This window comes from Thermobia domestica, chromosome 1 (assembly GCF_964235325.1).
Source record: "Thermobia domestica chromosome 1, izTheDome1.hap1.1, whole genome shotgun sequence".
In the NCBI taxonomy this organism is placed as follows: domain Eukaryota; kingdom Metazoa; phylum Arthropoda; class Insecta; order Zygentoma; family Lepismatidae; genus Thermobia; species Thermobia domestica.
In genome coordinates, this window is record NC_137454.1 from 297841532 (window position 1) to 297856644 (window position 15113).

At 35.3% G+C, this 15113-nt stretch overlaps 1 protein-coding gene across 2 annotated transcripts in view; it reads right to left on the bottom strand.

The window, feature by feature from the left end:
• The window catches only part of LOC145661598 (intermembrane lipid transfer protein VPS13A-like), a 305499-nt gene that overhangs the window by 232561 nt on the left and 57825 nt on the right, over positions 1-15113 (bottom strand). For both annotated transcript variants that reach the window (XM_081726923.1, XM_081726919.1), the window contains exons 7-11: positions 14173-14347; positions 11008-11136; positions 10236-10380; positions 6506-6722; positions 2999-3220 (exon numbers count right to left, since the gene is read on the bottom strand). In XM_081726923.1, coding sequence (XP_081583049.1) covers positions 2999-3220; positions 6506-6722; positions 10236-10380; positions 11008-11136; positions 14173-14347 — 888 coding nt within the window. The remainder of the gene's footprint in view (positions 1-2998; positions 3221-6505; positions 6723-10235; positions 10381-11007; positions 11137-14172; positions 14348-15113) is intronic.

The window sequence follows — 15113 nt, forward strand, 5'->3', positions numbered from 1 at the left end:
ATGGTCCCATGGATTTTGGAGTAAAAGACATGTAAAAGAGTATGTTATGCGGACAACGGAAAGCAAAATAAACCTTTAACGGAAAATTCTGAGTTTCAGACTACATCGTTTAGAAAATTTTTAAACATTCTGTGAGAGGGTAAACATATACTGTCTGCGATAAATACTTCGTTCTTTTGTTAAATCTTTATGGGCAGTGTTGACCTTCGTCAATCACTACTCATATTCAGCTCCTACAATTTTTCGCTAGTCCTACGTAGCATGTCAGCTGTCAGTCTTCTTTGTAGGCGTACTTCTGTTCCGCTTGTGTAGCAACTAGCGACAGCCAACAAAAATGAGAAGAAAACTGACAAAACAAAGTTCTGGAAAAAAGGAATTGAGGTAAAGCAGAAGTTATATATCTCCATCACGTGTCGTGAAAACAAGGAGGAAAGAGTTCAGAGGACTTTCAAAATTCCAGAGAAAGCTTTTCTGTGTCCTGAAGTATACCGCAGCCAAGTAGTAGCAATGTATGCAAAAAATCCTGCTTGACTATTGGGGAAAATAAAGGAAAGTGTGCACAGCATATTTTGTGTTTATTTTAAGTTTTTTTTGGGGTATTAATCCGTAGAAGGAAAAAGTACTGTAATTGACAAGTTGCGTACATCAATATATTTTCTCATTATGTCCGTTATAAGCATATATATTTTTTTAACGGAAAGGTCTATCTCCATTAAGCGGAAATCTGTCTTTAACGTAAATTTTTGCGAGTCCCGCTCGATTCCGCTGAAGACAGGTTTCACTGTATTAAAGAACAGGGAAGCTGTTGTGAAGTGCCGACTACGCCATACTTGCATGCAATGCTGACTTATAGCGTTGCCAAATACAGCATTTAGGGAGATTTTTTTTTTTTTTTTTGACTGATTAATCAGTAAGGACGCGGGAGGGAGAAGAGATCATTAATGAAGAGAAAAATTTTAATCTATATAATGCAAAGTATTGGGAAAATAATGCGAGATGTTCCTATTTTCCAGTCTTGCAAGTGGACAAGACTTCTATCTTCGTCCTATTGACGATCAACGATATCATTAAGATTTTCCACTTACCTGTTCCAGAAGATATAGTTCATCACAACATACCGTACATTCTACCTTATCTTTTGCGTAAATAGACTCTGAGACACAGATGAGAAGACACATATATGTGGCCTCGAGAAGCGCATCCTTGGTCTGAAAGGTCTGTAACGTTTCATTCCTTATTCCACCTCCTTCGTTCCATATAGTATTTAGCTCTTACTATAACGTTTACTTTTATTTTTCCCTTTTTTTCATCTCTTTCTATTATATATATTTACTTTCAAAAATTTTCATTCAATCCGACAGTGGGTGTTCAGGTTAAGCAAACGGCGTCGGACTGTGATCGTCGGAACAGGGAGTTCCAGGTGCTGACTGAGTTCTCCAATCACTTTTGCTGCATTTGCTCTGCGGTCATCAGTAACAATTCTCTTCAATGTTCGGTGATTTTATCACTGAAGCTTCTCTCCTGTCCCCTATTGCTCTTCAATGATGTTGTTTTGATGAATTCTGTAGGCTATTATGACAAACACCTAATATACTGGGCATCTTTTTAGATACATATGCGCGAACTAACTGCACACCTACGCATCACCATCATCTCCTTGTCTCAATATATTCCTCCATTCTACTTCATCTGACGTCTACAGACAATTACATATCACATCACTAATAACAGTTAGGCCCTACACTTGCATCTTCAGTATTAAAAATCTCACACATCTTACGTGCTGGAAGTATAACGTTTTTCATTATTTTGATAACTATATTTATACTAAAATACGAATAATAGGTACTTAAATAACATTATAGAAGAAATCACACTGAGAGCTCCACCCTGGCAAAACGGTTAGCGTTCGCACCTTTGGCGTGGGAGACCGGGTTCGATGCCAGGTGGGAGTTCATGTGGTTTGGATCCACGTTAAGCTATAAACCCACGTCTTACATAGCCTCGCTGCTTAAAGGGACACTAAACTCAAAATCAAATCAAAACCAAAAGCACACTGGGGAAATTAAATACAAACACTTAGCTCTTAAGACTCAACGGCTCGTCATTGGGGTTCAGAAAAAGTAAGAATACTGGAGACAGTGGTCAGAATGACGAATTTATGTTAAATTCAAGTATTTATTTCAGAGATTTTGGAAAATTCCAGAGTTTTAATTATAAAACGATTCGTCCTTCTTTGATTAAAATATAAAAATAAGATATATTTAAAATTAGTAAAAAGATTTGTCCAACATTGTTTATATCTACTTATAGCATGGTAGTATTTATATGAAAGAATGATCTAATGTAGAAGTATGATATTGCAATCTAATTGGTTGCACTGTTGAATGAATCGTATTGCAGCAATTTAATGAGATCATTTTTTTTAAAAAATATATATATATAAATATGAAATAGCACAGGGTTGTCCGAAAGTGGGTGTACCTCCCTTTTAGTTTCAACAGTATAGTGTTAGTTATGGTAGAATGTCTGTACATAGTTACCTTGAAGTCTTAAGAGTCTTAAGATCCATGTCGTAACACATCTGAATTCTGCGCCAAGTTCTCGCCTCGGGTAAGGTCTTTCACACTGCCCGTAGCGAATACACTTTTTTTCCCACCCCAACATTGTTGCTTTTCTTGGTGGGTTAATACCAAAGCGGTCTGTAAATTTCGCTTTAACACTTTCCATGGTGTCACCTCTGTAACGACTTTCGTGAAACTAAACTGCAACAACTAATGCTATATGGGCTTTGATCATACATTGTTGATTACTTCAACTTTACTGCAAACAACTGTTACCAAGGAGAAAACAGCAGAAAACAAATGAACATCGATAGCAATGTTGCCAGACAATACCAAGCAATGTTACCAAACAAATGTGGGTAAAACCTAAAACCGTCAGAAAACACAAATTAGGGGTACGCCCACTTCCGGACCACGCTGTATATTACTCTTACCTTGAGCTAAGTTGTCAACTGTTATGATTGGAATTAAATCGTTTTCTAGACTTGACCCTTCGATGAAAAACTTTTCCACTCTAGTAGAGATTTTGAATGCCTGTGCTGAAGGTCTTGTCTCAATACTTGTAAGGAATTGAGTTACAGTTAGAACCAATATTTCCTTCCCATAATTTAACAGACTTAGTGTACAATTTGCTAGCGTAAAATTGATTTTGTGTTCTGAAATTATAGAAAACAAATAAATATGAATTATGTACAGTTAATTAAATAGAAAAAGATAAGCGATTCGGTTCTTATTTGTTTTAAAATAATTGTCTGCACTCACAAGGATATTCTTCGTACAATTGATCAGATTTCTCTTTTCTTCAGATTGCTCAAAATAAATCTTCATATTCCTAATTATGAAAAAAATACTGTGCCCATAAATTATATACTATTTATTCAAAGCGAAATGATTTTCTATTCAACTAGAAGGCTCAGAAAACTATCAGTAATTTCTTTTCCGAGATTGTTTTCAAACGTTTGCACTGAAGACTGCAAGAATAAAATATATTTTCAAAGTTATTGCAAGTTCAGCTTTCTTATTTATTTGTTTCAATGCTTACGCGAATCGCTTGCACAGCTACTACTACTGTAAACTTTAACATTAAAAAATATTAGAAATATAATTTTCTTTTCGAGGCAACTCACGGTAATAAATAGTATGTAGTATGGTAATTAAGTACATTTTTCTTTCTTATGCCCACGAAATTAAAACTTTCTAACGTTGCATAGAATCATAAAATTAATCGTAAAATAAAACGTTGTTCGCAACTAGCAAATACTTTCTGCTGGGATGAAATTATCGAAGATTGTAATAATTTGGTTAATCATTCAAAATGTAGAATGAGCGGTTTGGCATTACCATTAGACTACTAATTAAGAACATCTTGGTGTGTTTGATCAATATACAATATCTGTTAGTTGCAAGCAGCATTGTTAGTTTAGTATTTAATCTAAGATTTAATATAAAGAACTACTCCCACAAGATACATCTATTTACATTCTAAATTGCACTTGCCAATCGCTTCAACTGTACTCGATATGGTTTAAAGCTCGCTATACTTCAAAAACTGAACGGGAGAGTCTGTCTACCAGTGTGTGTGTGTGTGTGTGTATGTGTGTGTAGGGAGGGGTTCGATGTCCAATGAAGAGTTTTGTCTTGTCCCCGTTTAATCATCAAATGCGGTTTACCTCTGGTGGCTTAGCGGAGGGTGAGTAAAATAACCCTCCTAGTTAACAGTGTAATTTACTACATATATAGTACTCAAATAATCAACAATTCCAGATAAATAAAAACTATCAGTTATTATTGGCAACAAACTTTTAGTGCTACAAAACTTCGATTTTTTAACTTTCTCGAAAACTACGCATGAGAGTTTATCTCAAACTTGTTCTTTTGCTCTTTTCTATGTGATCTATCACAGATATATATATATATATATATATATATATATATATATATATATATATATATATATATATATATATATATATATGTCATATTTTTGGAGAATGTTTTTGTTAAACAAAAATAAAAAATTAAGAATTAATTATACAGGGTGGCAAGAAAATATTTGAACTAACTTCGGGAGCTGATTCCTGACACCGAAACAAGCAAAAAAGTCCTCTGAAACTTTGGTCAGTGAGGGATAGTTTCGACGATATAAGGTGCCGAAAGCGTGGAAAAAGGAACTTCAGAGGGCTGTAATTCTAAAGCAATGATACGTAGAGAGTGCGGTTTAGAACATGACACTCGAAGTCATACTATGTTCGATTGAAAAATGTATGTTTCAAACCTAGGGATTCCCCAAAGGAACGTAGAGATTACTTGCCAGCTTATAGGGGATCCCTACGATCCTTTGGGGAATCCCTTCCACACATCTTGCAGATGTTTGAAACATACATTTTTCAATCGAGCAGGTATGACTTCGAGTGTCATGTTCTAAACCGCACTCCCTACGTATCGTTGGTTTAGAATTACAGCCCTCTGAAGTTCATTTTCCCACGCTTTCGGCACCTTATATCGTCAAAACTATCCCTCACCGACCAAAGTTCCAGTTCCAGAGGACTTTTTTTTTGCTTGTTTCGGTGTCAGGAATCAGCTCCCGAAGTTTGTTCAAACAGTTTCTTACCACCCTGTATTTTTAGGCTGTATCTCATTAATTGTACTATGTATTGTCATCGAGGTAGTACCACAACGAAGGACATATTTCAATATCAGTTTCATCTCAATAAGTAACATGGTTGTCGTATATGAATTTTTAGGTTTATAAACAAATTGGTTTCCCTTCATTTTCTTGAAAATGATGTATAAGATTTAACGTTCTCGCACATTATTTTATTCGGCTCAAGAAGTTCTATAGATTGGCACATGTCGTCTATCTTTGGACATTTTTTTCACCCCGTTAAACGCTAATGATACTTTACGTGTCGTTTCGAAGAAAACAGATAATGTATTCTTTGCATGAGGTTCGTATTTAAGGAAGTATCTATGTGAGTACCACACAGCATTTGTTTCTTATTCAACCGATGTTTAGTACCTGATATGAAGGGAAAAGTTAATTTTTAAAATAGCGGTCAAGTTGGCTATATGACATGATATAATGTTGAAGGAAGTTAAACTCAATCGACCAGCGTTTGTTCATTCTTGATACGATAACTAGAACTGTCTATATTCCATTTTTATCTCAGTGTGAGTAATGTGATTTTCAATTATGCTAATGTCTACACGATATGCAACACGAGAGACGCGCTGTTTTCTTTCTTTTTAGAAGCGAGAAATGTTTGTATGCTTCACAAATTATCCAACTCTGTCTATTGGAATTCGGCCGTATAAGGTTGCTTCTCCTGCATATTTAAAATCTTACCTTCTATGCACATCCATAACCACCGGAAATTTCTGCTTTTCGGTATACAACGCAGATAATTACATAATTGATTTTACTTCTACTCAAAATTTACTTTTTCAGATATCTAATATTGCATTATGCTGTAAATTGCCATGAATTCATCACGTTAATAACTAATGACTCTTTACTAATTTATTACGTAGCTTATTGGAACTATTCTGGTTTTCATATTTGTAATTTCGTTAAAGTATGATGGTAACTGAATATCTGAAAGCAACAAAATAAAGTAAAACTTTCTTTGCAATGTATGAATACACTTATCTACAAAATTAGTTGAGAACTCTCATTTAAATTTATTTGGAAGTGTAGCCTGTACTTAGAAAATATAAGCAGCAGTGTTATGGGTAATGAGCAAAAATGTATTTAACAGCCGTAGTGTGATGCACAAAAATTAAGACATCCAGTTGGTAGCCATATAAGACGTTTAACTCTGATATATCATAATTAAGAAAATGATTAACATCATCTCTCATCCACAAATAATATTGTGTGAGATAACTTAACTCCCTATTTCCTGAAATGTAAATGTTTGAATTAGAATATGATGACGTACCAATATATTGCTTTGGCTTTCCTAAAACAATATCTCCTTCGACGTAACCGATTGCTTCATACAACTTCTTCTTTTCTTCGGCAGGCAGTTGGGCAAGTAGTCCTCTTTGTTTGTCAGTTTGTACATGTAATTCTACGTGTTTTTCTTCTTTCCATAAATTAAACCAGTTCACTTTTTTCTCTTTTACAGACACTCGAGTTGGCTCTTCCCTGAGAAGCTACAAAGAAAATTATTGAAGTAAGCGATTATCCCAATATAATTTGGGTTTTATGACATAAAACTTGCTAACAAATATACAGACACATTGATGATGAAGTACTTTTACATCATTTGCGACCACAGAATTAAACAATTTTCCAGATTTACAATTCAAGAATATACGAGAAGCAGCCAAAAAGTTCCCGGAATTCTGTTGTAGCTCTCTATTACAGAGCTTCGGAACGCCCTCCACCTTCGGAACACACACACACACACACACACACACACACACACACACACACACACTTGTCCAACTGCTCCTGCGATTGGTGGAAACACCAACGAAAGGCTTCTTGTAGTATCCTCGGAAGTTCAGCAGCCGGAGTGATTTTGATCTTTCTACGTTGGCGAAACGGACAAGGCCCATTTTTGGCTTTGGGAAGAACCAAACATCCGATGGTGCTAAACTGCTTTTAAGGCTATTTGTATATAGTGATACAGAAACAGGAACTGCACTAAAACATAATTTTATGTCTACTTAATAAATAATACAAAAGAAGTGATTGGTATCTTTTTAATAAATGAACACTTACTTACCTTAACTAAAATGTTTTAGTTGTCGACTTTCTTCTGTGTTTGGCTTCTGGAACATCTCTTTTGAGTGTCCAACAGTAATCAGCTAGCATTTGTGAACTCCACTGTCCCTGGTATCTCTTCTCCATGGAGGAAATGTCCTGATGAAAACGTTCCCCATGCTCATCACTAACAGCACCAAGGTTTTCAGGAAAGAAATCCAGGTAGGAGTCTAGAAAGTGAACTTTAAGGGACATGTTGCAACCCATTTTTTGAATGATCGCAGGAAATCACTCACAATTTCACGGTAATTTGGGGCTTTCTGGTTTCCTAAAAAAAACTCTGCTAAACATTTAAATGAACACCAAGCTGCTTTCTCAACCGGAGTTAAGAGATCCTCAAATTTTTGGTCACGAATCAAACATCTTATTTGGGGGCCTACAAAAATGCCTTCCTTGATTTTAGCGTCACTAACCCGAAGAAAGTTTTCCTTGAGGTAATAAAATCCTGCATTACTTTTGTCCATTGCCTTAACAAAGTTTTTGAAGAGCCCCAACTTAATGTGAAGAGGAGGTAGAATTATCTTATCAGAGCTCACCAGTGAAGAATAAACAACATTCTTCTGTGCAGGAGTTAATACACGCTTTGGCCATTCCTTCTTGATGTCATGTTCCGCTTTGTTCCTGCTATCCCATTCGCATAGGAAACAACAATATTTCGTATAACCAAGCTGCAAACCAATTAACAAAGAAATAACTTTTAAATCACAGGAAACGGTCCACTTGTATTTCTCATACTGAGTTCTTTCTAACACTATTTTGATGTTTTCATAGGTTTCCTTCATATTAGTTGCATAAGCCAAAGGCACTGAAGGAAATTTGTTGCCATTGTGCAAAAGGACAGCCTTCAAACTAGTTTTGGAAGAGTCAATAAACAATCTGCACTCTGTGCATGTCCGAGTGTATCCATCACAGCACAGACATTATTACAATACACTAAATTATTTTCTTGAGAATAGTAGTTTTGAAACTCTGTATGACGGTTTCGAAAAATACACACTTTAGTGTCACGATGGAGCAGATTCCAGCCTTTAAGTCTAGAAGCAAGAAGTTCTGCCTGTATCTTGGAGAGTTTTAAATCCCGTACGAGGTCATTTAGTTCACCCTGAGTTGTCAGATGTGGATCCAATGTAGATGTGCTTCTTACATAAATAGGATCATCTTTTTCATGTGGAACTTCAGTAGTTGCCTCAAGTACGTAATCCTCATTTACCGTAAGATGAGCAGGAAGTACTGGTACAGGTAATTCTGCACTGTGTGGAACTGGCCCAATTGCTGATGGCAAATTAGGGTACTTTACTGTGTGCTTAGATTTACTGGTTATTCCTTTTATCTGTGTCATATAAAAGTAGCAGTATAAAGAATGATCTTTTGGTTCCCTCCAGATCATCGGTACTGCGAAGTTCATGTTTCGTTCACCATTTGCCCACCCACTCAGACGTTTCACGCAAGTACAACAAATGTAGTGAGGAGCCCAATTCTTATCTTGGTCTCCTAACAGCACCCAAAATATAACTGATAACACTTCCTCACAAGTGGAGTAAAACATCGACGTTGCGATTTAAATGTCAGCTGCCCACATACATAACAGAAATTTTCCGGGTGATTTACACACTTCCTCGGCATCTTGTATCCTGTAAGGTATCATACACACATACACACACGAATCTACACTCCATCAATCATGAAGCAGCACAAACGTAATCTAACTCAGTGCATCACCACACAACACAATCTATTCGAACTCCACAATGCACAAACACTTCAAGTTACATGCGGCCACATCTAAAACACGTCCAGCTTGGCCCGTCACTCAACGCTACTAACAGTTATCAGGCTACGTGAGTCATCAATTTTTTTACGCATTGTTGCCAGATCAAAATATTAAAAAGTGACTTATTTTCCACAGAAAGCATGCGTGTATTCGTGCTTGTATTTGAGTATACATCTATGTGCCGACAATAATTCGTCAACGTTAGGTTTTTGTGTTTGATTAAAGTCTTACATAGTATATTCTTTATTACCTATAAATAGACACAATAGTTTATATCTCTAGACAGAATAATGCGATTCATATGAAATTAACATTATTTATTAAGTAGACATAAAACTACGTTTTAGTGCAGTTTCTGTTTCAGTATCACTATATACAAATAGCAAGTTGAGACAAAAAATCTTATAAAGTACTTTTTGGAGGGAATTTCCAACAAAATTCCTCTAGAAATTCCCTCATACAAAAATGACGACATGGTGTACACATCATTGAAAATATGTTTTATTGGAAGTCCAATGAGGTATAAACCATGCTTATATTGTAATTTTCGTGGAAGTTATATGTGATTTTATCTGCACTAATGAATATGGTAAAATGAACAGTACACATAGCATATTTTTATATAAATATGTTTATTTCTCTAGAAAGAATAATGCGATTCTTATGAAGCTTAGAGGGCTTACTAAGTATAAATCATTCTAACATACAATATAATTTGTGTATTTATATACCTTCTAAGGGTACCCGAGCTACAAGTACAAAAATTGTTAAAAAAAAGAAAAAAAGAAAAAAGAAAGAAAGAAATTTGAGGGGAAATTTCCCCAAAATCCCTCTGTCACGGGGAAACTGAGGGTGATGGAGAAAAACTGATTGTAGATTCGAATTCTACGTGAAAAGTTCTATTAGAATCAGGTATTTTCATTTCTGTGTCAAAATCTTGTTGACTAGTGATATTAATAAATAAGTAAATATTGCCCCATATATAATTCAATTTGCAATTCTATATTACTCAATAGGTACATTATATGGAACGTTTGTTCTCACATGATAATCAAATACGTACTAAGGTAATTTCCTGAAACGGATTCATATATCACATTAGCAAAAATAAAAACTAATTACTTACCTCAATCTTTGCTTGTTCTCGAGCAATAACTATATCAGTTATCTCCAATTGATCCTCCTGCTTCTGTAAATCTAATTTCAGTTCCGTATCAGAGGGACTTAGTAACATTTTTTTATACGTGTCCTTGTAGTCTTTGTAATTTTGCCTATAGATATATAAAAATATATATATATATCAACATGCAAAATCAATTTAGAAATTTTGTATGTAAACAGGTGAGACAGGTTGGTGAAATTCAAGTTAGAAGCATATTGCATCTTAAATATTACTGAACTCTCCCAGCAATGGGCTCTACTGGTGAAAGAAAAGGTTACATAATTGACAACATTTATTTATTTATAATTTAGAATAATAGTTGCACATCGTAACTAAAGAAAGCTCTTAAAATTAATACGACAATATATAAAAAGACGATGAACCTGAACCTAAAAGAAGAAAGAATTGTGATTCCCTTGCACTTCAGATTTCAAGTCTTGTCATATCCAGGAAATCGTCAGGTAAGTAGATAGTTTAACACTTCAGTAGAAACTTTACTGGAGAAATCACAAACAAACAACAAATGACGAAAACATTTCAAAATCTATTAAGAGCTATTCACTCACAAAAACAAATGGCAGAAAATATATATTAATACATGCATAAGTGAGTTTTGAAACACAACATATCATGAATATATACAACCGTACCATCAAGTTGATTAATCCTCAATATGATCATAAAAGGATACCACAAGTACATTACTTGATAGCCATAGTCAACTGATGATACATACCTGTGTGTTTTGATGTAATTCCAAGTATACGGTCTAACTCGTTGTTCTAAAATTGAATTATACGCATAATGCCACCACTTCGCTGCATTTTTGTGGATAGGCACGCTGGGATGAAACTTACAAAATTTCCTGGAAATAAAACTTAGAATTATACATCAGACACAGAACATTAGTGTATCAAGTTACACATCAGACACACAACACTGTATCATGTTAACCAGAAATTGAATAACCAATTTTTGTAGGATAACTCTCTGATTATCTATAAATGATACATGGTAAATGGAAGAACTAACGATTTTATATCACACCAATTCATCTATAGGTGCGGATTCAAAGGTATATATGTAAGTATATGAATAATGTAGCCAGATGTAGCTATTAATGATATAGAACGGTATTGTATTTATAATACTTATAAGGTGAAACAAGAAGAGAAAGACCAAGGATAGAATATCTAGATGCAGTTACAAAGAAAAACCCTTATCAAAGAATAAAACAGCTCTCCCAAAGGAGAGAAAAGTTTTAAAATTTCCATGTTGCCCACTAACCTATGGTTGAGGTGAAAAAGAAGAAGAATAAGGTGAAACATCATAATAGATATCAAAATTAAACTACGATTTATTTCATTTACAATTACCAATTATAATCTGATTATTATTATAGTACTAATAATAAAGGTAAAAGGAGAAAACAATTGTTTACATCTGTGATTCCTCACATATTTACTTCTACGACGGTATGATCTGACTTTCATGAGACATATACGCACTGAATTTCAATATTTATTACATGATTCTTCCATGAGCTCCCCCATAGTAACAGAGTTTTCAGGTTTGCCTTATTCATGACTATGACCGATAGGAATAATTATGTAAATACAGTTCAGTTTATGTTAATTTTTTATCAGAGTTAAACTGAATCAAGACTATATACTGTATATTGTGATTAATGACTGGTCACCACTAAGAACTTCATCTTACGTTCATAAGGGGTTAGTACAGGGCGCAGAATTTCTGGTCGCCATTGGCGACTAGAAATTTAGAGGTGGCGACCAATGTTCAGTAGGAATGTTTTTTGCCTAAACTCACAGGGCTGCGCAGTTTCTATTTCGCACTAAAATTATTGTCACTGAGTGAGAGAAAATACGGAATATGAAGTCTTTACAACGAACATGGAACGTGAAGTCTTCACAACGTTGTAATTCGCCTCTCCTTTCCCACCCTTAATCGAAAACTTCATCACGAGATTCCCAAATATCTCTCCACTTGTCGCATTTTGTGCAGTTTTACCTGTGAGTACTGCTTTACGTGAGAGAGGCTTCATCAGTCTCAACTGCCTGCAGGAATTCACTTAAGATTGGCACACTGGATAATTTACTAACAATTTCCATCAATGGCCCTTCACTTAAGGACTTTCATCCGAAAACCGAAATCGCCAACTGGTACTTCAGTGCATAGAGAGTGTGTTTACACAAACTTGAAGTCTTAAGGCAAGACATTATTTAACATATATATATGAATTGTCCAATAAAAAATTGTCCTAAATCTAATTGTCTGGTTTTGAAAATTTATGCCCTGATGTAATCTCTTTCTTAGTCAAATTAAAAGGCCGTGGAGTGGGAGGGGGGACCTCTCATAATTTGTACTGGCGACCATCATTTTTGGATTGGCGAGTGCGTCTGATTTTGAAATTTTGCGCCCTAGGTTAGTATCCTGCCATTTTCCACAGTAGCAGTCTCGACCCTTCTAGGAAGACTTTCTATAAGTTTGTGGTAGACTTCGCAGGTATTGTCCTCCATTTGTCCTGCAAAATGGCAAAACAGTGACGTTGTGGTTTTGGGGCGGTGTGTTTGGGACGTCAATTAATGCTCCAACTAATTCCAAAGATGTTAAATAGGATTGAGGTCGGAGCTTTAGGCCGGACAGTAGAGTATTTGCACCTTCATCTCCTCAAACCAACCGTAATGGCGTGTGCTTTATGGATGCTGGTGTCGGCATGTTAAAACACAAATGAATCACTAACAAACAGCTGCCAAAGGATAGGTAGCGCAGAATTTTCTAAGATTGCTTGATAGGTGTCGGCATATATTGTTCCAGATACTAATATCAGAGGTTCCAGTTCAAACCACGGAAAACAGGCCAGCACTATGATTTCTCCATCTCAAAATTTCACAATATCAACAACGCATTTTGGTAGGTAACGCTCACCTCGCATGCGCCATGTTCACATACGTAAGCCGGATTGCCACATGTAGCATGATTTGTCACTCCACATGATGCTCTTTCAGAGTCCACTCGCGCCATATTTTGTACCGCTGTAATTGATGGCGCTCGTTCATTTGTGGGATCCTTGGTTTATGGGCAACTCCTCGCCCATTGAACTCCAGTTCTGACACCTCACTGGTATCACTCCCAGATGTCGACAGAAACTCTGTGGCTACAGTGTCCAACGATTTTTTCCGGTGTACTTTCACTACGCGCCTGAATCATAAAAGGTCTTCGAGAACTTTCGTAGCTTCTGTGGTCGGGGTTGTATTTTTATCAGTCACTTTTGTTTCCATTTCACGTCTTGATTACATATGGTAGCATATGAGATATGGAATTTGCCGGGAACCTGACATATTGAAAGACCGAAACGATGGCTCTGGTTATCATGTATATGTCATTTGTATTTAACCCTCGCCGTCCGCGCATTTTGATTGCAAGCTCTTGTATGACGTTCTCCCAAGCACTTACTGTGCTATCTGAACGAGTTAACTTGTCTTTTGGGAGTATCTGTCATTAATAGTAAGAGTCTTATCCAACTTAAGATTTCAGTTTTTTATTTCCGAATTATAAAATATACTTTTTGAAAATTGAAAATATGCTCATGCCGTGGGCACTAACATGTTCTTTAAAGTTCAAGAACGAAAGTGTTAATTCATATACAGGGTGAGCACAAAGTCGCTTTCCCCAATATGTGAAGAAACTTGCTTTGGGAAAAGTTACTTTGTGAACATCATGTATATGCGTACGCATTTGATATATTATAAGTATACATTATCGTTTTTCTTTCTACGCAGGAGATACAATTTGAATAGTTACACAGAATGAGGCAACGCCACCCACTAGTTATATATTAGCTTTTATTTCTACATTAGAAAAGAATATAAGAAAAATGTACCTTCTTATTCTCATTCGATTGAACGACTCATGCAAGCTCAACATACTCAGGTACTGTTGACGAGACAACTGTGTAGCAGCGTCCTGTAGAACAAAGTCTATGAGAAGTTTTGGCACTCTTGCTTCATTCGATTTATTCATGATTACTTTAACCTTTGCTGTGATTGGCTTGATCACTAGAAAGGAAATAAAGCAATTAGTTAATTCAAAACAAAATTACTAAATAGATTAAACTGTCTTCTGTTTTCTAGTTTTAAAGCAGGGTCTATAATTTTTATTCTTATATATATATGTATACCTGTTAAAATTATATTTTTCTTTTTCAATTCTATACTCATAAATTTCAAGTTAATTTTAAGAATTAAAAGAATTTAATTAGGAAACGAAGACAATAAAGATCGTAAAGATATCTTGAAGAAATTTGGGTCAGAAACTGGCTAATGGGCAAAAATACAATTTTGCTTTAAATTTATACAAAAAAAAAAAAAAAAAAAACACACACACACACAAGAAGTGGGAAATATAAACTTAAAAGTTATATATTCGTCGCCATTTTTAGAACATCCTATATATATATATATATATATATATATATATATATATATGATACTTTCCATTACCATGTTAATATGCAAAAGTTATCTTCTTTGACAGTAGATGGCAGCTCAATCAATCCTTGATATACTGATAATTCTTTACTCCAAAGATATTTGGCCAAGTAAATCCAGTATTTAATATTCACTAGTTGTTCCGCCCAAGTCTCCGGCCCGCTGTACATTATAGGTTAAAACTGTGCTTTATTAAAATCGATAGTTGTTTACAGTTAACACATTTACGTTTTTTCAGTTTGCCCACCAACCACTTTACCATATTTATACAATTGAGCGGCTCGGACGAACATAATGGTAAGCGCTACTTCCGGTGAAACTGAGGGGTTGTGAT